A 25993-nucleotide genomic window follows, 5' to 3' on the forward strand; every position below is an offset into this window, starting at 1 on the left:
TATATATATATATATATATATATATATATATATATATATATATATATATATATATATATGTATATATGTTATATTAAAATTATATTTATATATTATATTATATTATAGTTCTTTTATATTGTGTTATATTTATATTATAATTTCCTATTTATATATCACATTACAGTTATATTATATTTATATTAAATTATACATTATTATTATTATTATATTATATTATATTAGTCTATGAGTAAATTGTATTATATTTATGTTATATTATATTATTATATTATATTATATAATATTATATTATATTATATTATATTATATTATATTATATTATATTATATTATATTATATCATATTATATTATATTATATTTATTTATTTATTTACTATGAGATTTTTCCAGACTCTAGATGAGGCATGACTGGAGTTTAAGAAATAAAAATATAAATTCAAATAATATAAAACATATATTGTGAAATATAAAGTTAACTGTCTTCAGTCGCTGTAATCAAAATAAATCCCCGTAAATATAACTGTATATTAATTAAATATACTAATGTATAAATTATGTGTATAGTGATATAATACAAAAATATAACTGCATTTAATTTACTATTAATTAAAATATATATTGTCAATATAATTGATGTATTTTTACTTTTGGAGTTTTATTATGTTTATTTATTTATTTAATATAATTCATGTATTTTTATTAATTTTGGAGTTTTATTATGTTTATTTATTTATTTATTTATTTATGATGAGATTTCTCCAGACTCTAGATGAGGCATTACTGGCGTCTAAAGAATAAAAATTTTAATTCATATAATACAAGTTGCTTTAGAATTATGTATATAATGATGTAATACAACAATATAACTGCAATTAATTCATATAATACAAAATATATATGATGAAATATAAAGTGAACTATCTTCAGTCGCTTTGTTGACCAAAATAAATCCCTGTATATATAATATAACTGTATATTACTTATTAAAATATACCTAATGTATTTATTCTGTATATTATTATACGACTGCATTTATTTTTTTTACTATTATTGATTTTGTCAATATAATTAATGCATTTTTATTTATTTTGTAGTTGTATTATATATATATATATATATATATATATATATATATATATATATATATATATATATATTTTTTTTTTTTTTTTTAAATGAGATTTCTCTAGACGCTAGATGAGGCATGACTGGAGTTTAAAAAAATGAATGTATATGAAATATAATATATCTCCATTCACTTTGTTGACCAAAATAAATCCTAGTAAATATTTATCTATATATATATATATATATATATATATATATATATATATATATATATATATATATATATATAAAGCAATTATATACTTGCAAAAATAATAATAATTATATCAAAATACATTATGCAAATCACAGGAGTGGTTTAAAACTATAACAAACCGTTTCATTTAGGATCTAAAAAGTGATGTCTGAGCACTTGAACTCGGATGTTTCAGAGTGAACAGGTTGAAGTGAAGCTCGTATTTTGATTTGGTGTCTTACCTGAGCGGCCATGAATGAAAGATCCATGACGAAGAAGTGTGTTTAGTTCCTGCTGGAGTGTTTCTTCAGTTCCTCGTGAACATTAAAGAGCAGCGTGTCTGACGGAGACTCCAAACGTCCTCAGTCTTCATCCTTACAGATCCACATTTACACACAACACATCAGAGAGGAAACACTGAGGATGATGCGAGACTCTGAGAGACCGCGTTTCTCTCTCTCTCTCTTTCTCTCTCACTCTCTCTCGTTTTACCTCCACCTTTCATGTCGCGTCACATCACGCGTGATCACACTTATAATGCCTGAATGACTTCAGTTGGTAAATGTGTCAAGAAAATGTCCCAGTCATATTTCACTTCAGGATCAAAAGAAGAAGCTTATTTTACCCCCATTTGTTTTGGCAATTGTGGACGATGTTTGTTTAAATTATTTGTTTAAAAAAACTCAATGTATTAAGGTCTCATTCTAACTAGTTGAACGAAAAACAAACAAACCATCCAAAAAAAAAAAAACACAAAACAATGCATAAATCACTTAAAGATCAATTATTAATATTGTTTTTTTTTTCACTAGACTTGTTTTTTTTTGGCAATTGTTTTTAAAATTATGTTTTGTGCTGCATTTTGAATATAAGTAATAAAAAATCTAAATGTATTTATTTCTCAAGTTCTTATTAACCACACTGTTTCAATTTACTATGATCTTCTTTGTAAGTGTTGTGATGAGTCAGAAGGCATTGAATCCATTTGCAAGCTTTATTAAGAGCACACATACAAACAAACACAAAGGGGCAATCCAGGAGACAGAACGTGGGACAGGCAAAAGTTCAAAGGCAGGCAGATATCTTACTGGTCAGAATAACAGGCTGGAGATCAGGGGCAGGCAGATGTCTTTCGTAATCGTAGAACAAGCACAGGGTCAGAAACACAGATCAGTCCGAAGCAGGGAGTATGGAACGCTCAGAAATGACAGCCAGGCAAATCAAGACTTCGCAATGAACCGGAGCGTGAGTGTGGTATATATACACGAGAGCTGATGAGTTGCACCTGGACCGTAATCAGTGCCAGGTAGCAGGGCTTATGGGATTTTGAGTCCGTGAGTCGAATCAGAATTCTGGCGATGGTTCCCTCTGGTGGTGCACAAGAGGGTTGGCATCGCCCTCATTTACAACAGAACCCCCCTCCTGCGAGCGGCTCCTGAAGCGAGAAGGCACCTGACGCCGGGGTCTACCGCGCTGTCGGGGGGCTGGTTTCTCTGGGAACCTTTGATGAAACTCTTCCGTGAGAGTTGGGTCTAGAATATCTCTAGCATTCACCCAGGACCGTTCCTCTGGACCGTACCCTTCCCAGTCCACCAGATATTGGAGGGCGCCACCCCGACGTCGAGAGTCCAGCACTTCTCGAACGAGGTAAGCTTCCTCGCCCTCGATCATGACAGGTGGAGGGGTCCTGGTTTCTGATTCCTCCTCAACCGCCTCCTCTCGTGGACCACCAGCGGGTTTGAGTAATGACATGTGGAAAGTAGGAGAAATACGATAATGATTAGGCAAGGCTAAGCGAAAAGACACTGGAGTAATCTGGCGTACAATTTTGAATGGCCCTACATACCTGGGACTGAGTTTGCGGCAGGGCAATCTCAGACGAAGGTCTCGTGTCGACAACCACACCCACTGCCCCGGTTGATACGTGGGTCCCTGGCGTCGGTGACGGTTCGCCTGAATCTCTCTCCTCCTGACTGCCCTCATGAGATGTCTGTGAGCCTGGTTCCAGACATCCTCACTCCGCTGCAGCCAATCCGTGACAGCAGGTAACTCAGTGGGTTCTCCGGACCATGGAAACAGGGGTGGTTGGTAGCCAAGAATACATTTGAATGGCGTAATACCCGTGGCTGGCTTTATTAATGAATTTTGTGCATATTCTGCCCACATCAGATAGCGACTCCAGTCGTGCTGTTGCTGATGACAGTAGGAACGTAGAAATCGAATGACTTCTTGATTCATACGTTCAGTTTGGCCGTTGGATTGAGGATGGTACCCTGAGGTGAGACTAACATTAATATTTAGATTTTTACAGAGAGCGGACCATACCCGGGAAGTGAATTGGGATCCCCTGTCTGAGACGATATCATCAGGTAAGCCAAACATTCGAAATACATGATTGCACAGGGCTTCTGCGGTTTCAAAGGCAGAGGGCAATTTGGGCAACGGTATTAGGCGACAAGCCTTGGAGAAACGATCAACCACCGTGAGAATGACTGTGTTGTTCTGGGAAACAGGGAGATCCGTAATGAAGTCCACCGCTATATGGGACCAGGGCCGTTGCGGAACCGGTAGCGGTTGTAACAGGCCAGCAGGGGTTTGGTGAGATGCCTTCGTGCTTTGGCAAATTTTACATTTCTGAACATAATTAATTACATCTTTCGTGAGGGACGGCCACCAGAAACGGGCTTTGACTAACTCCAAAGTTGCAGTGATGCCTGGATGCCCCGAACTGGGAGTGTCATGAATATGGGTCAGTAATCTGGTACGTATGTTATTGGGTACAAAAATCAGGTGATTCGGACAGTCTACTGGAGGGTTGTTTTCTCGGTTGGCCTCTTGGATCTCGGTAATTATGTCCCACTGTACTGGAGCCACTAGTAAGTTCGTAGGAATAATGGTTTCATCACTAATTGGGGTTTTATCCTCTGATAGCCTGGATAGTGCATCTGCCTTACTGTTTTTACTCCCTGGTCTATAGGTGACAATGAAGTCGAATCTGGTGAAGAACAAAGCCCAACGAGCTTGTCTGGGATTTAGACGTTTGGCTGAGCGAAGATATTCCAGATTCTTGTGGTCAGTTAATATGGTGAATTGCTGACTAGCCCCCTCCAGCCAGTGTCTCCATTCTTCCAGGGCTAATTTCATTGCCAGTAATTCGCGATTTCCCACATCATAGTTTCGTTCTGCGCTGGTCAATTTACGGGAGAAGAAGGCACATGGATACATTTTGGATGGTTGACCCTGACGTTGAGATAACACAGCACCGACTCCTGTGTTGGATGCATCCACTTCCACAATGAAAGGTAGGTCTGGGTTGGGATGACGGAGAATAGGAGCTGTGGTGAATTGAGTCTTCAGATCGCTAAATGCTTGGCGTGCTTCAGAGGACCAGGATAGTTTGTGGGAATTTCGTTTGGTCATGGCTGTTAATGGTGCGGCTATTGAACTAAAGCCTCTGATAAACCGTCTATAGAAGTTGGCAAAACCTAGAAATCGCTGCAACTCCTTGAGATTCTGGGGTAACGGCCATCGTTGAACTGCCTGTACCTTCGTATCATCCATGGTAATCCCTTCTGCACTGATGACGTATCCCAAAAAGGCGATCTGTGTCTGGTGAAATTCACACTTCTCTAATTTGGCGTACAGACGATGTTGAATCATGCGTTGCAACACCATACGTACATGTTCAACATGTTCCTTCATCGTGTTTGAATATATGAGGATGTCGTCGATGTAAATGATGACCCAGCGATCCAGCATATCCCGAAAGACATCGTTCATAAAAGATTGGAACACGGATGGACAGTTTGACAGGCCGAAGGGCATTACCGTGTACTCATAGTGCCCCCTAGTGGTGGAAAACGCGGTCTTCCACTCGTCACCAGCACGGATTCTGACAAGGTTATATGCACTGCGAAGATCAAGCTTGGTATAATATCTAGCCTTTCTTAATTGTTCCAGGGCAGGAGGTACGAGGGGTAATGGATAGCGGAATTTTACGGTGATTTCATTGAGCCCTCGGTAATCAATACAGGGACGTAAACTGCCATCTTTCTTCTTTACAAAGAAGAATCCAGCTGAAGCAGGAGATGTAGAAGGTCGGATGAAACCCTTGGCCAATTCCTCGTCGATATATTTAGACATTGCCTTGTGCTCAGGTTGTGACAGAGGGAATATTCGACCCGTTGGAGGACTTGAACCTGGAATTAACTCAATAGCACAATCACTTGGTCGATGTGGGGGAAGTTGAGTAGCTTTTTGTTTGCTAAAAGCTTCATGTAAGTCATGGTACTCAATGGGGATTAGTTCATCAACGAGTTCAGGTAACACATTGGTGGTTCGTAATGGAATTTTGTGAATGGGCTGGATGCACTGTTTCATGCATGACTCACTCCACTGCAATATCTGTCCGTCCCTCCAGGAGATATGAGGATCATGTCGCCTTAACCAGGGCAGTCCCAACACCAGTGGATGATTAACTGAATCAATAATGTAGAATTGCATTTCTTCAATGTGTAGAACACCAACTTGTAACTGTAGCTTATTCGTAATCATACGGATGCGTCCTTCACCCACAGGACGACCGTCTAGTGTTTCCACTGCAAGACATGAATCATACGAGCTGAGAGATAGTTCGTGACATAAAGCAAATTTCTTAGATATAAAGTTTCCGGCAGATCCAGAGTCGACAAGAGCCGTAGTATTAATCATTCTTTTATCAAATTTAATAATCACAGGAATCAGTACACTGAAAAGTGCAGGAACATGGGAAGGACTCACCGATTGAACTGGTGTCTGAGGTCGTACGCTGCAGGTGGATTTCCTGTGCCCTGATTGACTGCAGTACAGGCATAGATGATTTTGCAATCGATGCATTCTTTCTTCATGGGTGAGACGGGTGAAACCCAGTTGCATGGGTTCATCAGGGGGCGTGTCACTTGAAACATGGAGCTGTGTGCGAGGATTTCTACGGCTGCGAATCAGATGATCAAGACGGATGGTAAGTTCAATGAGTTCGTTCAATTTCTTTCCTTCGTCACGGCAAGCCAATTCAGATTGTAGATTGGTATTCAGACCCCGTCTGAATAGTGTCTTCAGTGTATCCTCAACCCAGTTAGTTTGAGCGGCGAGAGTGCGAAATGACAGGGCGTATTCTGCAGCTGTGTTACGCCCCTGTGTAAGAGAAAGTAACTGCTCACCGGGGCTTCTCCCATCTGCTGGGTGCTCGAACACTTCCCGAAATTGCTTGAGAAAAGTTTCAAATGTGGGATAGTTACATTCCTCCTCCTTCCATATCGCTGTAGCCCATTCCAGCGCTTTCCCCGTTAACAGGTTGCATACAAAAGCCACCCGACTAGAATCAGTGGGATATAATGCAGGTTGTTGGTTAACAAATAGTTTGCATTGCAATAAGAAGCCTTTGCAGCGAGAAGGTGACCCATCAAACTTTTCAGGAAAAGCTAATCGGGGACTTACGGTAGCCGGAGCATTGGAGACATGCGTTGGTTGAGAAGCTGTCATGGTAGCAGGCGGGGTAACTGCAGGATTCGGATGACGGAGTTGCTGCATAGCTCTCACCAGTTCCTCCGTGAGAGAAGTTAGATGGGTGAGTTGTTGATGATGGGTGGCTAACTGAGTGGCTTGAGCGGAAAGTTCAGTCGAGACTTGTGCTAAAGCTGCTGGATTCTGTAGTGGCGAAGTCTTCTGTTGTGATGAGTCAGAAGGCATTGAATCCATTTGCAAGCTTTATTAAGAGCACACATACAAACAAACACAAAGGGGCAATCCAGGAGACAGAACGTGGGACAGGCAAAAGTTCAAAGGCAGGCAGATATCTTACTGGTCAGAATAACAGGCTGGAGATCAGGGGCAGGCAGATGTCTTTCGTAATCGTAGAACAAGCACAGGGTCAGAAACACAGATCAGTCCGAAGCAAGGAGTATGGAACGCTCAGAAATGACAGCCAGGCAAATCAAGACTTCGCAATGAACCGGAGCGTGAGTGTGGTATATATACACGAGAGCTGATGAGTTGCACCTGGACCGTAATCAGTGCCAGGTAGCAGGGCTTATGGGATTTTGAGTCCGTGAGTCGAATCAGAATTCTGGCGATGGTTCCCTCTGGTGGTGCACAAGAGGGTTGGCATCGCCCTCATTTACAACAGTAAGCTGCTTTGATACAATCTACGTTGTAAAAGTGCTATACAAATAAAGGTGAATTGAATTGAATTAATGTAACACAGAAATAAAACTATATATAAAAAAACAAATTAAAAGTCAAGTGTCAAGAAAATATCCTGGTTATATTTCAGTTGAGGGTTAAAAAACATAACATTTGACAACACATGCATGAAATCAAAATGTGTTTATTTCTCAAATTCTTATTACTGTATCACAAAAATAAAACAATTCAAATAAAAAGCATAAAAAGAGGAATGTATCATGAAGATGTCCCGGTCTTATTTCAGTTTAGGGTCAAAAAAGAAGCTTATTTTATTTTATTAGAAAAAAAAAACAAAAAACTTTGTGCTGCATTTTGACATTATTTGTATGAAAACTAAATGTATCTCAAATTTTAACTAATGTAACACATAAATATACACATTAAACCCTTAAATTTATTATAGGATTTTTTTATGAATTATATATTTGATTATTATATTTAGGGATGAACCCAGAGCTAAATTTGTGCTGGAACACTCCAGATCTGGCACCTCTGAAATCTGATCCGGCACCTCATTTTATCAATTCCCCTCCTCAACCGCCCTCCTTCACCATCCGCTGTTCACTTTCACTTTCTTCCACGACTTCGTAACCGTCTTCACTTTCGTCCGCGACACCCCTCCACCATCCAACACCCCCCACACACACCTCCCCACCCACTCTCCACTTTTGTGCTTGAGAACCTCGAGGAACATGCTGGATCCGTTAAACCGATCCGCTCCAGGACCTTACAACTCACAAATTAAGCACCGAATGGACCAATGTGGAATAATAGACCAATACTGATAACTAGGGCTGCACGATATTGGGAAAAAATTGACATTGCGATATTTTTTTCCCTGCCATTATATATTGCAATATTATCTATATATATATATATATATATATATATATATATATATATATATATATATATATATATATATTAGTGCTGTCAATCGATTAAAAAAAATAACTAATTAATCACATTTAAAATACTGAAACTTGTTATTTTGTCTATTGAGTGTAAAATTCATGTAAACGCAAGACAAATACTATTTAAATTCAAAATATAATTCATTATAAGAATTTTTTGTTTACTTTTAACAAAGATTTCTTCATGTAAACAACATACCCACAATAAACCATCAAGATCCTGGCTTGACAGCCATATTTATTACAGAAATAAAAACACAGGCATGTTAATGACATTTGAATTTCAAAACAATCAATGACAATAAAGAAAACATTGATTTCCATGTTGGATTCTAAGTGGACTGCAAAAAAATGCCAAAATACAGATATTGCAAATATGAAAAATTATAATAATAATAATAATAAAGAATTGAAAATCTGTGCACGCCCTTGAATAGGTTTACCAACTCCCATTCTATAAAAGCACAAAAGCCATATAAAGGAAATAACGAGAGTTGACAAATTAAAAAACTACATTTTTTTTATTTATTATTAAAATAAAATTATAATCCACACTGGAAATGTGGGTTCCTGTGTGTTTTGAGGGGTCTAGAAAATAATGAGCATAACAAAACCTGCCTGCTGACGCACAAAGTAATGTTGATTAATAAAATAAAGATAAATAATAAAAGCAATGTGTCAGAGACCCTTAAAAAACATGTTTAACTCAACAATAAAACGTCAAACGTAGCTAACAGCTTTTACATTGTCAATCAAAAAAAACTTAAACAATTAAAAAATGCAACAAATATTTGTTTGGGCAGAACTACAAAAATAAATGTAAAAAAGTTGCACACTAGTTTGATCATGTATAAATATCATTATATAAACCATATTGTATAAATATTATTGTCACTATAAGCCGACATCATGCTGACGGTCAAAAACACTGTGTCATGATATCTCATGCGCTTGTCTTCTGACCGAGTGCATCTTAAAATACATAAATGACATTCCTCATAGAAATTGAGAAGCAGACATTCTTTATAATTTGTAAAATAAAGACTTGGAGGTTCAGGAAACAGCAGGAGAAAGTTGCCGCGGCCGTGGTGCAGATTAAAAGTTTTAAAAAAAGTATATGTATAAGGACAGATAGGTAACTAGATAGAATAGACAGGAATATATTGATCTGTGCCCCGCTGCTGCTCTCCCGCGGGGCGGACCCGCGCGTGAGAAACAGGCGTGACTCTTGCATATTCTGACGAATACACACCTACGTCACACAGAGCCCAACATGGAAGATTGTGATTGGGTCAGCCCAATGTCAATGAAGAAAAGGATCAATGGGCTGCAGATTATATCACACAGGCGCTCTGTCCGGAAAAGAAACATCTTACTTTCAGAGCGTGACAGCTCGCAGCACCGTCAATCATTGAGGCAGAAAGACATGACAGTCTGCTGAGTGTTTTATGGGCCGATCAGATCATAAGAAGATGATCAGCCCGGCCCAAAAACTACGTCGAAACAGCAGGAAACTTGTGGGCGTCTGCCCTGGCCACAACAATATTTTTTTAACGCGTTAATTATTTCAAATTAATCGCATGTGTTAACGTGTTAATTTTGACAGCGCTTATATATATATATATATATATATTAGGGATGTAACGGTATTGTAAATACTGTCATACCGCAATATTAATTTTTTCGATATTACCGTAGTCGCATGACTCGGTAAAACTATAGGTCTTCTGAGAAAATTTGCTCAGGCGAATGAAGCGAACGGGAGGTACCGGAAACTACAATTCCAATCAGCCCAGGCTTGGCCATTATCCCTTGCGGTCTGTTGTCGCTACAGATCCAGTAATGCGGAAATGAAGTGTGCTGCTAGAAGCGGGGATCAAAAAGAGCTGGAAAACCCTAAAGCGGGTGTTGTCGCCGCGCGCGTACTGAAATTGGTGTTGTCCTGCGAGTTCTTATCAGCTGTGTTGTCGCGCGTGTACTGAATAGCGGTGTTGTCGCGCGCGTACTGTAAAGCGGGGACGGAGGGTATGTCGCGTCGCGGGGGCACTTTTGATCATTTTGGAAGGGCATTTTCTATCCAAGACTAAAAAGGGCATGTGCACTGCACAGGTTGAGCCCTATGTGTGCACGTGCCTGCAAGTTGGGGAATCGGACTAATAATCAGTCATGGGGACTGCAGAAACACAGCACACTGTTCAGATTGATGCAGACATGAGACCTCTATCTCACTCATGGTTTGTCCTCTCAAGTGGGGGAAAGACAATGCACAACGTTACCCACTGCTGTCAACCTGGGCCAAGTCATAAAGTCATATCTCTGTCCCAGAAACCTCAGTCCCAAATGAGAGGGTTTTTTTCTGTTGCAGGGGACATTGTAAATACCCAGAGATACCAGCTTTTACCAGATTATATTTATATGATAATTTTCCTTTAAACCCATCTCTATCTAAGTGAGTGAGTGATTAAATGTTGAATGTGATGAGTTTTCAACAATACTAAATTGAAACTTAATTTTTTTACATGGTTTAATAATTTTTTGTTATTAAAATTGAAGTTCCTGTTTCAAAGCTTACAGATAGATGGCTAATTTGTATGTCATTGACACTTTTGGCACTTTTTGGAGTATTTTCATAAGTTTTGTTTTTTCCTGTAAATGATTCAATAAATACCGTACCGTGACATTCATACCGAGGTATTACCGTACCGTGAAATTCTGATACCGTTACATCCCTAATATATATATATACTTAAGATATACTTTTGCACACATTATATACAGTATCACTGTTTTATCTGCTGCACCACTGACTGTAAAATTCTTCCACAAAGAACTAGAGCAAGTTTTTTTTTTTTTTTTTTTGGCTGGTTGAGGACCAGTGACGGGAAGCTATGCTAAGGTTAACTTGCTTAGCATATATCTTGCTGTCTGCAAATGACAGTAATTTAAACGTACGATAAAACTCCTATAAGTGCATACAATTTGACACAACTACACAAGCATCGTTTTAACCTTTATAAAATAAAAAAAAACTGCATAAATGTAAATTCATGTGTCATATCTCACTTCAGGATCAAAGAAGTAACTCATTTTGTTTTATTAAAAAAAATTGTAACAAATTAGATATTTCAGATTTACAAAATGTAGACAGCGCCCTCTAGTGGATTTGTCATTGGTAACGTGCAACACAACATACCCTAAACAACATATTTTAGATTGTAGACGGTGCCCCTAGTGGATTATTCATCTAAAATATGCAACAAAATACCCTTCATAACATGTCAGATTCTAGTGGATTTGTCATCTTCAATGTTCAACAAAATGTACCCTAAATAATATATATTTAAGATTGGAGACAGCGACCCCTAGTGCATGATTCATTCACCTCAATTCATGTCAGATTTGAAACGTGTACAGATCACCCTCTAGTGGACTTGTCATCTGAAATGTGCTACAAAATGTACCCTAAAAAAATATTTATATATATTAGATATTAATATACTCAAAAAATGTTTGCAGCGCCCTCTAGTGGATTATTCATCTAAAACATGCAACAAAACATACCATAAATAATTCAGATTTGCAAAATGTAGACAGCGCCCTCTAGTGGATTTATCATCTAAAATGTGCAACAAAACATACTTCAAATAACATATTTCTGATTCGCAAAATGCAGGCAGCGCCCTCTAGTGAATTTGGCATCTAAAATGTTACAAAATGTACCCTAAAAAACATGTTTCATATTGATGTAATTAAGACAGCCCCCTCTAATAAATTTGTCATCGGTAATGAGCAACATAACATACCCTAAATAACATGTCAGGTTCACAAAATGTAGACTGTGCCCTCTAGTGGATTTGTCATCTATATTGCGCAATACTATTCATGTAATGTAGACATCCCCTTCTAGTGGATTTGTCATCTCAAACATACAACAAAATGTGCCCTAAACATTTCAAATTCGCAAAATACAGGCAGCACCCTCTAGTGGATTCATCATATAAAATGTGCAACAAAACATACTTCACTCAACATATTTCACATTCGCAAAATGCAGACACTGCCCTCTAGTGGATTTGTCATCTAAAATGTGCAACAAAACATACTTCAAATAACATATTCCAGGTTCGCAAAATGTAGACAGCACCCTCTAGTGGATTTATCATTTAATATGTGCAACAAAACATACTCTAAAAAACATATTTCTGATTCGCAAAATGCTGACAGCACCCTCTAGTGGATTTGTCATTTAATATGTGCAACAAAATGTACTTTAAATAACGTATTTCTGATTCACAAAATGTTGACAGCGCCCTCTAGTGGATTTATCATCTGAAACATACAACAAAATGTAACCCAAACAACATTTTAAATTCGCAAAATGTTGAAAGCGCCCTCTAGTGAATTTGTCATTTAATATGTGCAACAAAACATACTTCAAATAACATATTTCAGATTCGCAAAATGTTGAGAGCACCCTCTTGTGGATTTATCATCTGAAACGTACAACAAAATGTACTCTAAACCAGTGGTTCTCAAACTTTTTTCACCAAGTACCACCTTAGAAAAAAATCGTCTCTCCAAGTACCACCTTACGACGCTATTTTTTAACCAGTATTAAAAAAAATAGCGTCGTAAGCCTAATTAAGCAGCTACAGGTGTGCACAGTTTTACAACGATGCAGATTATTTCCTATTAGTAAGAATATGTATTATTGTCAGTCACTTTAAACATTTGAAATAGTCTGAACATTAACTGTGCTTGCAGATAAAAAAAAAGTTTTAGTTAAAATGTGCTTTTAAAAGTTCATAAAAAATGGCGCTGTTCTTAAAAAGTAAAAAGAAAACTGCTGTACTTAAATCTAAAGTATTCATAGTAGCCTATTCATCAAAAGCTGGAAATGCTGCTTGGACCTTATAAATATAGGCTATTCATACACTTTTCAGACAAATCTTGAAATAAATGTTAAATGTACATATGACAGGGTTCACACAGGCACAGCCTAATGAAAATCAAATAATCTTTAAGGCCATAGAGACACTTTTTGCCCATTTTTAAAAATATATATTTTTAAGCTTTGAAAGGTTTAATTGAAGTATATGGTAAAAAGATTTAAATTTAGCCTTTTATTTACATATTTTACACTATTTTCTTTACAATATGGCAAATTTGTTTCTTAAATAGCTGTACATCACATGTAGATTTTATTTTACACTTGATCTTAATCTAAAATAGAAACGTAAAAAAATACATGTACACTGTCAGTAAAAAAAAAAATAAAACAAATGAATTCATTTTACTTGAGGTATTTAAAATATGACAACACTACATTTATCAAAGCAGTGCTTTAAGAGCCTTATTGTAAATTGTGATAAATAAACAATAAGTAACAATGGATTGCTTTGACCTGTAATGCTTTAGGACAGATCAGAATACAGCTAAATGTATAAATCACACAAATACCTCATCCAGAAACATTTCCAGCATAATTATTTTGTCGTAAAGAAATAAAAAATGTTCCACCTTTGCTAAAAGTAAGTTTCACTTCACAACACAGCCAAATAAGAAGACCATTAGCATTGTCATCGATCATGTATCAATCTATTTCCAAATATTTGACAACTTTGAATACTTTTGACTAAATTTAGTCAAGGAGCAAAGATAAATAATGTCTACTTTGATAGTGGAGGGATCGCGATTGTATTCTATCTGAGCAAAGATAAATAATGTCTACTTTGATAGTGGAAAGATCGCGATTGTATTCTATCTGAGCAAAGATAAATAATGTCTACTTTGATAGTGGAGGGATCGCGATTGTATTCTATCTGAGCAAAGATAAATAATGTCTACTTTGATAGTGGAGGGATCGCGATTGTATTCTATCTGAGCAAAGATAAATAATGTCTACTTTGATAGTGGAGGGATCGCGATTGTATTCTATCTGAGCAAAGATAAATAATGTCTACTTTAATAGTGGAGGGATCGCGATTGTATTCTATCTGAGCAAAGATAAATAATGTCTACTTTAATAGTGGAGGGATCGCGATTGTATTCTATCTGAGCAAAGATAAATAATGTCTACTTTAATAGTGGAAAGATCGCGATTGTATTCTATCTGAGCAAAGATAAATAATGTCTACTTTAATAGTGGAGGGATCGCGATTGTATTCTGAGCAAAGATAAATAATGTCTACTTTAATAGTGGAAAGATCGCGATTGTATTCTATCTGAGCAAAGATAAATAATGTCTACTTTAATAGTGGAGGGATCGCGATTGTATTCTGAGCAAAGATAAATAATGTCTACTTTAATAGTGGAAAGATCGCGATTGTATTCTATCTGAGCACACACGCGATCATGAGAGCACTTGCAGTTCATTTGAAAAAAGCCTATTTAAGAGCTCGCATATCTGTTTTAGCGATTTGTGTACATGAATGCGCTCTCGTGTTAAAATAACGCACTCGCCGCATTTGCAGAAATGAGTAATTGCGCAATACCTCCATTCCCGCGCCGCCATTCAGACTGTGTTTAGAGGAGTGACAGGTCAGAGGCGAGTCGACTGGCTGTCGGAGAGCGAAACGTGTATGAAGATCATCAAATAGGCAGGAAATAAGTCCGCGGTTTAATTACTCTGCTAGACATCTCTATAGTGAAAACATCCGAGAAGCATTATTCCAACAAAACATTTGTTTTTAAGTTGTTTTTTTCTGTCTCTGCAACACAGAAAGCCTTTGTCCCGCCCTTACGTTTCACGCAACTAGACAAGGTCGACTGTGATTGGCCACTTTTGATGTCAGTCAAATCACGCTTCAGAATCAATTCTTAAACTTCGGAAACTGATTTTCAGCAGCTTATGACACAATGCACTAAAATAAACACTCTAAGCACAGCGTTGTGATCGTACGCTTCACAAAACAGCCAATGCTGATCACATCGATGTTATATTACGCATTAAAGGATTAAAAGTGTTAATTGTTTCTTTCATTATTCAGCGGTTCCTCCGCGTACCACTAGGAGGAAGCCCGCGTACCACTAGTGGTACGCGTACCACAGTTTGAGAACCACTGCTCTAAACAACATTTCAAGTTTGCAAAATGTAGACAGCACCCTCTAGTGGATTTATCATCTAAAATGGGCAATAAAACATACTTCACTTATCATATATCAGATTCGCAAAATGTAGACAGCGCCCTCTAGTGGATTTGTCATTTAATATGTGCAACAAAACATACTCTAAAAAACTTATTTCTGATTCGCAAAATGTAGACAGCGCCCTCTAGTGGATTTATCATTTAATATGTGCAACAAAACATACTCTAAAAAACGTATTTCTGATTTGCAAAATGTAGACAGCGCCCTCTAGTGGATTTGTCATTTAATATGTGCAACAAAACATACTCTAAAAAACGTATTTCTGATTTGCAAAATGCTGACAGCACCCTCTAGTGGATTTATCATTTAATATGTGCAACAAAACATACTCTAAAAAACGTATTTCTGATTTGCAAAATGCTGACAGCACCCTCTAGTGGATTTATCATTTAATATGTGCAACAAAACATACTCTAAAAAACGTATTTCTGATTTGCAAAATGCTGACAGCACCCTCTAGTGGATTTGTCATTTAATATGTGCAACAAAATGTACTTTAAATAACGTATTTCTGATTCACAAAATGTAGACAGCACCCTCTAGTGGATTTGTCATTTAATATGTGCAACAAAATGTACTTTAAATAACATACTTCAGATTCACAAAATGTTGACAGCGCCCTCTAGTGGATTTATCATCTGAAACATACAACAAAATGTAACCCAAACAACATTTTAAATTCGCAAAATGTTGAGAGCGCCCTCTAGTGAATTTGTCATTTAATATGTGCAACAAAACATACTTCAAATAACATATTTCAGATTCGCAAAATGTTGAGAGCACCCTCTTGTGGATTTATCATCTGAAACCTACAACAAAATGTACTCTAAACAACATTTCAATTTAGAAAAATGTAGACAGCACCCTCTAGTGGATTTATCATCTAAAATGTGCAATAAAACATACTTCACTTAACATATATCAGATTCGCAAAATGTAGACAGCGCCCTCTAGTGGATTTGTCATTTAACATGTGCAACAAAATTTACTTTCAATAACATTTCAAATTTACAAAATGTTGAGAGCGCCCTCTAGTGTATTTGTTATCTGAAACGTGCAACAGAATGTACCCTTAAGTAATATATTTCATTGCTGCAAAAAGGTATACAGCGCCCTCTACTTGATTTGCCATTCGAAGCATTCAACGTATGTGAATTATTTTGAACTCCACAACATTATACTTGAGTTGTGATTAAGAGATCAGCATGGTGTGATGTGATGTGGTGTGGTGTGGTGTGTTCAGACACGTGTCTCAGCAGGTCTGTTTTCTTGAGGGAGTTCAGACTCTCAGGTGCGTCATTCTCCATCATCCTGTAACCGAGCATTGCGTGCTGAGCGTCGCCTTCAGTCGCAGCCCATCACGTCTACATCCGTCACACTCTCGGAGAAACTCCTGACTCACAAACTCCAGTCTTCTGCTCCCTGTTTGGCTTCACACTCATGCTGGACCATCATATGAGACTTGCGTGTTTAACAGAGCCCATGCTTCAGCGCTCCGGATGCTCATGCCACACATTGTCTACGTTTACATGGACATCAGTAATCAAATTATTTGCCTTAATCTGAATGAGACAATAAGATGAAGGTGTTTACATGAGTTACTTTTGGAATGTTTCTTTCCTGTTTTTCATAGTATATTGCTTGATTAATGTCATTACATTAGGATTTAATGCTAGTCTCCTCTGGCTTGTCAGTTTGTGTTTCATCATTGCACCTTATGTGAGTTCATTTTTAATTTTGCAACACCTTCAACTGGAGTTCATTTCTCACACTGTGCATGCAAACATGAGGGTGGATACAAATTCTCAAGCCAAATTCTCTGCCATTTTATGCATCTGTTCATTTATGCCCCGTGACAAACTCACTTCAAAGTCAATGCACTTCATAATGTTCGTTTCTTCCAGAATTATCAGCGTAATCATAGTTTTCTCACTCCAAAAATGTGCTCTCTTGCTTGAAGCCATTCTCGCTTGTTTGTGGTCAGACGCCTGACATCTGCCCTGTGTGCATCCTGTCGCAGAGTGTACTACACAACGGTTAAAGTTTGATGGCAGTGTTTACATGTCTGTACTGCACTTTAATAATGCTATTAAAATAGGAATACGCCACACTTCAGATTTCTCAAAGTATAGACAGTGCCCTTTAGTTAATTTATCACCTAAACCATGCAACAAAATGTCTCCTAAATGGCATTTTTCAAATTTGCAAAATGTAATCGGCGCCCTCTAGTGGATTTATCATCTTAAACGTGCATCAAAATTTACCCTAAACAACATTTCAGCGCCCTCTAGTGGACTTGTCATCTAAATTAATGTTGTTGCATTAGCATTTGATGCTAGTTTTCCTCTGGCTTTTCACGCAATAACCGTTTGTGTTCGTCATGACACTATATGGGATTTTGGCCATTTTGTTTTTCATTTTCTGCTGTGTGCGTCTTGTTGCAAAAAAAAAATAATAAATAAAATACGAAAAAACTATAATAGTTTGATGGCAGCGTTTACATGTCTGTACTGCACGTCAATAATGCCACTAAAATAGGGTTACTTCACACTTCTGTTTACCGCAAATAACAAATTTCAGATTTCACAAAATATAGACAGCGCCCTCTAGAGGATTTGTCATGTAAAACGTGCAACAAAACGTACCCTAAATAAGATATTTCAAATTTGCTTAATGTTCTCAGCGCCCTCTAGTGGATTTATCACCTAAATCAGGGGTCACCAATCCTGGTCCTGGAGGGCCGGTGTCCCTGCAGGGTTTAGCTCCATCTTGCCTCAACACACCTGCCTGGATGTTTCAAGTATACCCAGTAAGACCTTTATTAGCTTGTACAGGTGTGTTTGATTAGGGTTGGAGCTCAAATCTGCAGGACACCGGACCTCCAGGAACAAGTTTGGTGACCACTGAACTAAATCATGCAACAAAATGCACCCTGAATAACATATTTCAAATTTGCAAAATGTAAACGGCGCCCTCTAGTGGATTTATCATCTTAAACGTGCATCAAAATTTACCCTAAACAACATTTCAGCGCCCTCTAGTGGACTTGTCATCTAAATTAATGTTGTTGCATTAGCATTTGATGCTAGTTTCCTCTGGCTTTTCACGCAATAACCGTTTGTGTTCGTCATGACACTATATGGAATTTTGGCCATTTTGTTTTTCATTTTCTGCTGTGTGCGTCTTGTCGCAAAAAAAATAAAATAAAATAAAATACGAAAAAACGATAATAGTTTGATGGCAGCGTTTACATGTCTGTACTGCACTTCAATAATGCCACTAAAATAGGGTTACGTCACACTTCTGTTTACCGCAAATAACAAATTTCAGATTTCACAAAATATAGACAGCGCCCTCTTGTGGATTTGTCATCTAAAATGTGCAACAAAACGTACCCTAAATAAGATATTTCAAATTTGCAAAATGTACTCAGCGCCCTCTAGTGGATTTATCACCTAAATCAGGGGTCACCAATCCTGGTCCTGGAGGGCCGATGTCCCTGCAGGGTTTAGCTCCAACTTGCCTCAACACACCTGCCTGGATGTTTCAAGTTTACCCAGTAAGACCTTGATTAGCTTGTACAGGTGTGTTTGATTAGGGTTGGAGCTAAAATCTGCAGGACACCGGCCCTCCAGGAACAAGTTTGGTGACCACTGAACTAAATCATGCAACAAAATGCACCCTGAATAACATATTTCAAATTTGCAAAATGTAAACGGCGCCCTCTAGTGGATTTATCATCTTAAACGTGCAACAAAATTTACCCTAAACAACATTTCAGCGCCCCCTAGTGGACTTGTCATCTAAATTAATGTTGTTGCATTAGCATTTGATGCTAGTTTCCTCTGGCTTTTCACGCAATAACCGTTTGTGTTCGTCATGACACTATATGGAATTTTGGCCATTTTGTTTTTCATTTTCTGCTGTGTGCGTCTTGTCGCAAAAAAAATAAAATAAAATAAAATACGAAAAAACGATAATAGTTTGATGGCAGCGTTTACATGTCTGTACTGCACGTCAATAATGCCACTAAAATAGGGTTACGTCACACTTCTGTTTACCGCAAAAAACAAATTTCAGATTTCACAAAATATAGACAGCGCCCTCTAGTGGATTTGTCATCTAAAACGTGCAACAAAACGTACCCTAAATAAGATATTTCAAATTTGCAAAATGTACTCAGCGCCCTCTAGTGGATTTATCACCTAAATCAGGGGTCACCAATCCTGGTCCTGGAGGGCCGGTGTCCCTGCAGGGTTTAGCTCCATCTTGCCTCAACACACCTGCCTGGATGTTTTAAGTATACCCAGTAAGACCTTGATTAGCTTGTACAGGTGTGTTTGATTAGGGTTGGAGCTCAAATCTGCAGGACACCGGCCCTCCAGGAACAAGTTTGGTGACCACTGAACTAAATCATGCAACAAAATGCACCCTGAATAACATATTTCAAATTTGCAAAATGTAAACGGCGCCCTCTAGTGGATTTATCATCTTAAACGTGCAACAAAATTTACCCTAAACAACATTTCAGCGCCCTCTAGTGGACTTGTCATCTAAATTAATGTTGTTGCATTAGCATTTGATGCTAGTTTCCTCTGGCTTTTCACGCAATAACCGTTTGTGTTCGTCATGACACTATATGGAATTTTGGCCATTTTGTTTTTCATTTTCTGCTGTGTGCGTCTTGTCGCAAAAAAAAAAAAAACGACAAAACGATAATAGTTTGATGGCAGTGTTTACATGTCTGTACTGCACGTCAATAATGCCACTAAAATAGGGTTACTTCACACTTCTGTTTACCACAAATAACAAATTTCAGATTTCACAAAATATAGACAGCGCCCTCTAGTGGATTTGTCATCTAAAACGTGCAACAAAACGTACCCTAAATAAGATATTTCAAATTTGCAAAATGTACTCAGCGCCCTCTAGTGGATTTATCACCTAAATCAGGGGTCACCAATCCTGGTCCTGGAGGGCCGGTGTCCCTGCAGGGTTTAGCTCCATCTTGCCTCAACACACCTGCCTGGATGTTTCAAGTTTACCCAGTAAGACCTTGATTAGCTTGTACAGGTGTGTTTGATTAGGGTTGGAGCTAAAATCTGCAGGACACCGGCCCTCCAGGAACAAGTTTGGTGACCACTGAACTAAATCATGCAACAAAATGCACCCTGAATAACATATTTCAAATTTGCAAAATGTAAACGGCGCCCTCTAGTGGATTTATCATCTTAAACGTGCAACAAAATTTACCCTAAACAACATTTCAGCGCCTTCTAGTGGACTTGTCATCTAAATTAATGTTGTTGCATTAGCATTTGATGCTAGTTTCCTCTGGCTTTTCACGCAACAACAGTTTGTGTTCGTCATGACACTACATGGGATTTTGGCCATTTTGTTTTTCATTTTCTGCTGTGTGCGTCTTGTCGCAAAAAAAAAAATACGACAAAACGATAATAGTTTGATGGCAGCGTTTACATGTCTGTACTGCACTTCAATAATGGCACTAAAATAGGGTTACTTCACACTTCTGTTTACCACAAATAACAAATTTCAGATTTCACAAAATATAGACAGCGCCCTCTAGTGGATTTGTCATCTAAAACGTGCAACAAAACGTACCCTAAATAAGATATTTCAAATTTGCAAAATGTACTCAGCGCCCTCTAGTGGATTTATCACCTAAATCAGGGGTCACCAATCCTGGTCCTGGAGGGCCGGTGTCCCTGCAGGGTTTAGCTCCATCTTGCCTCAACACACCTGCCTGGATGTTTCAAGTATACCCAGTAAGACCTTTATTAGCTTGTACAGGTGTGTTTGATTAGGGCTGGAGCTCAAATCTGCAGGACACCGGACCTCCAGGAACAAGTTTGGTGACCACTGAACTAAATCATGCAACAAAATGCACCCTGAATAACATATTTCAAATTTGCAAAATGTAAACGGCGCCCTCTAGTGGATTTATCATCTTAAACGTGCAACAAAATTTACCCTAAACAACATTTCAGCGCCTTCTAGTGGACTTGTCATCTAAATTAATGTTGTTGCATTAGCATTTGATGCTAGTTTCCTCTGGCTTTTCACGCAACAACAGTTTGTGTTCGTCATGACACTATATGGCATTTTGGCCATTTTGTTTTTCATTTTCTGCTGTGTGCGTCTTGTCGCAAAAAAAAAAAAAAATACGACAAAACGATAATAGTTTGATGGCAGCGTTTACATGTCTGTACTGCACTTCAATAATGCCACTAAAATAGGAATACTCCACACTTCTGTTAACCCAAAATAACAAATTTCAGATTTCACAAAATATAGACAGCGCCCTCTAGTGGATTTGTCATCTAAATTAATGTCATTACATCAGCATTTGATGCTAGTTTCCTCTGGCTTTTCACACAACAACAGTTTGTGTTCATGACGACTCCATATGTGATTTTGGCCATTTCATTTTTCATTTTCTGCCCTGTGTGTCCTGTCACAAAAAGTTCTACAAAACAGTAATAGTTTGATTGAGGTGTTTACATGTCTGTGCTGCACTTCAATAATGCCACTAACATAGTAATACTCCACACTTCTGTTTACCCAAAATAACAAATTTCAGATTTCATGAAAATGTAGACAGCACCCTCTAGTGGACTTGTCATATAAAACATGCAACAAAACGTACCCTTAATAAGATATTTCAAATTTGCAAAATGTAGACAGCGCGCTCTAGTGGATTTATCACCTAAATCATGCAACAAAATGCATCCTGAATAACATTTTAAATTTGCAAAATGGCGCCCTCGAGTGGATTTGTCATCTGTAACGAGCAACAAAACTGACCCTAAATGACATATTTCAGTTTGCAAAATATAGACAGCACCCTCTAGTGAACTTGTCATCTAAATTAACATAATTACGTCAGCATTTGACGCTAGTTTCCTCTGATGTTTCACGCAACAACAGTTTTGGTTTGTCAAGGCACTAAATGTGGCTTTGGCCGTTGTGTTTTTCATTTTCTGTCCTTTGTGCGTCCTGTTGCAAAAAGTAATACAAAAAAAGTAATAGTTTGATTGCGGTGTTCACATGTCTGTACTGCTCTTCAATAATGCCACTAACATCGGAATACACCACACTTCTGTTTAGCCAAAATAACAAATTTCAGATATCACAAAATATAGACAGCGCCCTCTAGTGGATTTGTCATCTGAAACCTGCTACAAAATGCATCCTGAGTAACATATTTTAGATTAGCAAAATATAGACAGCGCCCTCTAGTGGATTTTTCATCTAAATTAATGTCATTACTTCAGTATTTGACGCTAGTTTCCTCTGACTTTTCAAACAACAACAGTTTGTGTTTGTCATGGCAACATATGTGATTTTGGCCATTGTGTTTTAAATTTTCTGCCCTGTGTGTCCTGTCACAAAAATGCCACAAAACAGTAATAGTTTGATTGCGGAGTTTACATGTCTGTACTGCACTTCAATAATGCCACTAACATAGGAATACACCACACTTCTGTTTAGCCAAAATAACAAATTTCAGATTTCATGAAAATGTAGACAGCACACTTTAGTGGATTTGTCATCTGAAACCTGCAACAAAATGTATCCTAAATAAGATGTTTCAGATTTGCAAAATGTGTTCAGCGCCCTCTAGTGGGCTTGTCATCTGAAACCTGCAACAAAATATACCCTTAGCAACATTTCTAATTTGCAAAATGTATTCAGCGCCCTCTATTGGATTTGTCATCTGAAGCATGCAATCAAACGTAGCCTAAATAAGATATTTCAGATTTGCTAAATTGTAAATGGCGCCCTCTAGTGGAATTGTCATCTGAAACCTGCAACAAAACGTACTCTAAATACCACTTCAAATTTGCAAAATGTATTCAGCAGTCCTCTAGTGAATTTATCGATATAAACGTGCAATAAAATGCACCCTAAATAACATATTTTGAATTTGCTAAATATTGTTAGCGCCATCTAGTGGATTAATCACAAACCATGCAACAAAATGCATTCTAAATAGCATCTTTCAAATTTGCAAAATGTAACACGCAACAACACTCTGTGTTTGTCATGGCACTATATGTGATTTTGGCCATTTCATTTTACATAACATTTATAAAACGGTAAAACTTTGATGGCAGTGTTTACATGTCTGGACTGCACTTAAGTAATGCCACTAAAATAGTAAAACTATTTACTAAACAAACTTTAGTAAACTTCAGTTTAGTTCGATTATGACTTTAGTCATATTAAGGTAATCAAAAATCGCTGTTTACATGATCGACTCTTAATCAGAGTATAATCTTAATCATATTAAAGTCCATTTGAACGTACTCAGCGCTGCATATCACCTGTTTTGTCCTCAAAAAGTATTATATGAATTCTCTATATTTTGCTGTTATTCTTCGAAGTGAAGTTTTGCAAACTAATTTCGAGAGGAGCACGTGATATGATTGACTGCAGCTGTCCATCCATCTACATTCATTAGTCAGCCAATCAGATCAATCCTAACTCACTATAAGTAGCCTAGCTAGATTTACTCCCTTATCTTCGTTTTTCGAAGAAACCCCCCATCCACCCCTTTCTCCTCCTTTCCTCCTTTACCATAGGGGAGCTCTCGAGAACCACCTGATCTCGTACTCCTCTCACATGCTCTATGGACCTGGCGGGAGCCCTAAACTCAACTTTTTCCGAGCTCAGGGTTCTCTCCCGGGACAGCATGCCAAACCTGCTAACAGTTGTCAAACAATATCTAGGTGTGAACTCTTGAACTAATGTTTACCCATTGGAAAGCAGGAGGAATTTCTTCATGCCAAACAGAATCAAATTCATAATGTCTTTCAGAATACATATTTAGTTAGCTTCTCATAAAATATAAATTTTATACATCAGTTCTCTCTGGTTCACGAATCTGATTGGCTGTAAGCCGTGACATTTTACAGCACTCGTCCAGCCTCTTCTCCCTTGTGTGTTATTCCGAATACACTAGGACTAAAGAGGGACTAAACAACTCACTACAGATACATTATGTCATTGAATAAGGGGTGTCACGATTTCAACTTTAAATCGAAATCAATCGAAATTTATGCTCAATTTCGATTATCGAATCAAAAAGTAGAATCGTCGATGCTGCCACGCCCCCATGTCACGTCAGCTTGGCTTGCCAAGCGGGAAAAAAACAGGCTTGTTGAAGTGCTTGTTAAACTGCAGAAGCAGGAGACCCGTCGACAGAACTTAAACCCTCTCCTCTTTCAATGAAGTCGCCGGTGTGGAAGTATTTTGGATTTCCAGTGAGTTATATTAACAACGTTCGTGTTGTCGACGAAAAAAAAAAAAAACACAGTTTGCAAGCTCTGCTATGTACGTATTAGGGTTCGTCAGATAAACAACACCGGCTTCGCAATCCTCCGCTCCGCCTCCATTGAAAATCCGCTCGCAAAAATACACAATCAGGCCCTGTTTACACTAATATGTCTTTGTTTTTAAATGCCATTTTAGAACGACAACGATTTGACATCCACACTGGCGTGTAGTATTTCTGAGCAGCCCTCCTTCCTCTCTAACTCTGAAAACGCACATCACGTGACCACACACACTCATTCACACACAGACACACACACAGCAATCCGCTCGGTCCAGGCAGACAGAGCATCAGTAGTCTGCTTCAATCTTTCACTCACTTGTACTTAGTCATTTTAGCGAACCCCTCAGATACTGTTGGCTGGTTCCTGTTGGTTGTGCGTCTTTTTTACCGACGCCATTATAACGACACAGATCACTGCCTATTCACGAGTCCCGCAGAAAAAGTGATTGACAGGTGGTAATTATGTGTGTATCTTGCCTTTATTCATTTACTGTATGATTTGTTTATGGGTAAAACAAAGACCATGCAGGTCAGGTAGTTTAAACGGTAGGCTACAAATAATTAATTGGTCATTAATTAATTAATTATTCATAATTGAAAATCGAATCGAACGGTGACTTTAGAATCGAAAATGTAATCGAATCGAGGATTTGGAGGATCGTGACACCCTTATCATTGAAATGTTGTTCAAACTCAATATCACACTCGTGCCCCCCCCTCCTTCTTTTCTTTAGAGTAATTTGTCGTATGTGTCCACACTGTTAGGACACAAGCTGAAATGTCTTATGAAACAGTACATTTAGAAGTGTTCTTGATCTGCAGTTTAGCCCACCTGATCTGTGTTTGCTCTTGAGTTGGTTCTGCTGTGTTGATCTCTGTGGGCCGGTTATGGTTTGTTTCTCTACTGAGTTTTCTCTGGTTCTCCTGCTGTGTCTCAGTCGGCCTTCACCCAACGCTCACTTCACATTTACAGTCCGCATCTCGGAGCCTCTGCACACTGCTGACTATTACAAAACAGAGCGTGTTATCATGACATGTTA

At 37.9% G+C, this 25993-nt stretch overlaps 1 protein-coding gene and 1 long non-coding RNA gene across 4 annotated transcripts in view; one reads left to right on the top strand and one right to left on the bottom strand.

Moving 5' to 3' along the window:
- The window catches only part of LOC103909003 (uncharacterized protein C14orf132), a 43309-nt gene extending 41459 nt beyond the window's left edge, over positions 1-1850 (bottom strand). The window contains exon 1 of the mRNA XM_021467269.3: positions 1550-1850. Within this exon, the coding sequence (XP_021322944.1) occupies positions 1550-1576 (27 nt within the window). The 5' untranslated portion in view covers positions 1577-1850. The remainder of the gene's footprint in view (positions 1-1549) is intronic.
- The window catches only part of LOC141378498 (uncharacterized), a 282672-nt gene that overhangs the window by 160936 nt on the left and 95743 nt on the right, over positions 1-25993 (top strand). The window lies entirely within an intron of this gene.

Source organism: Danio rerio, chromosome 17, assembly GCF_049306965.1.
Source record: "Danio rerio strain Tuebingen ecotype United States chromosome 17, GRCz12tu, whole genome shotgun sequence".
Classification (NCBI taxonomy): Eukaryota; Metazoa; Chordata; class Actinopteri; order Cypriniformes; family Danionidae; genus Danio; species Danio rerio.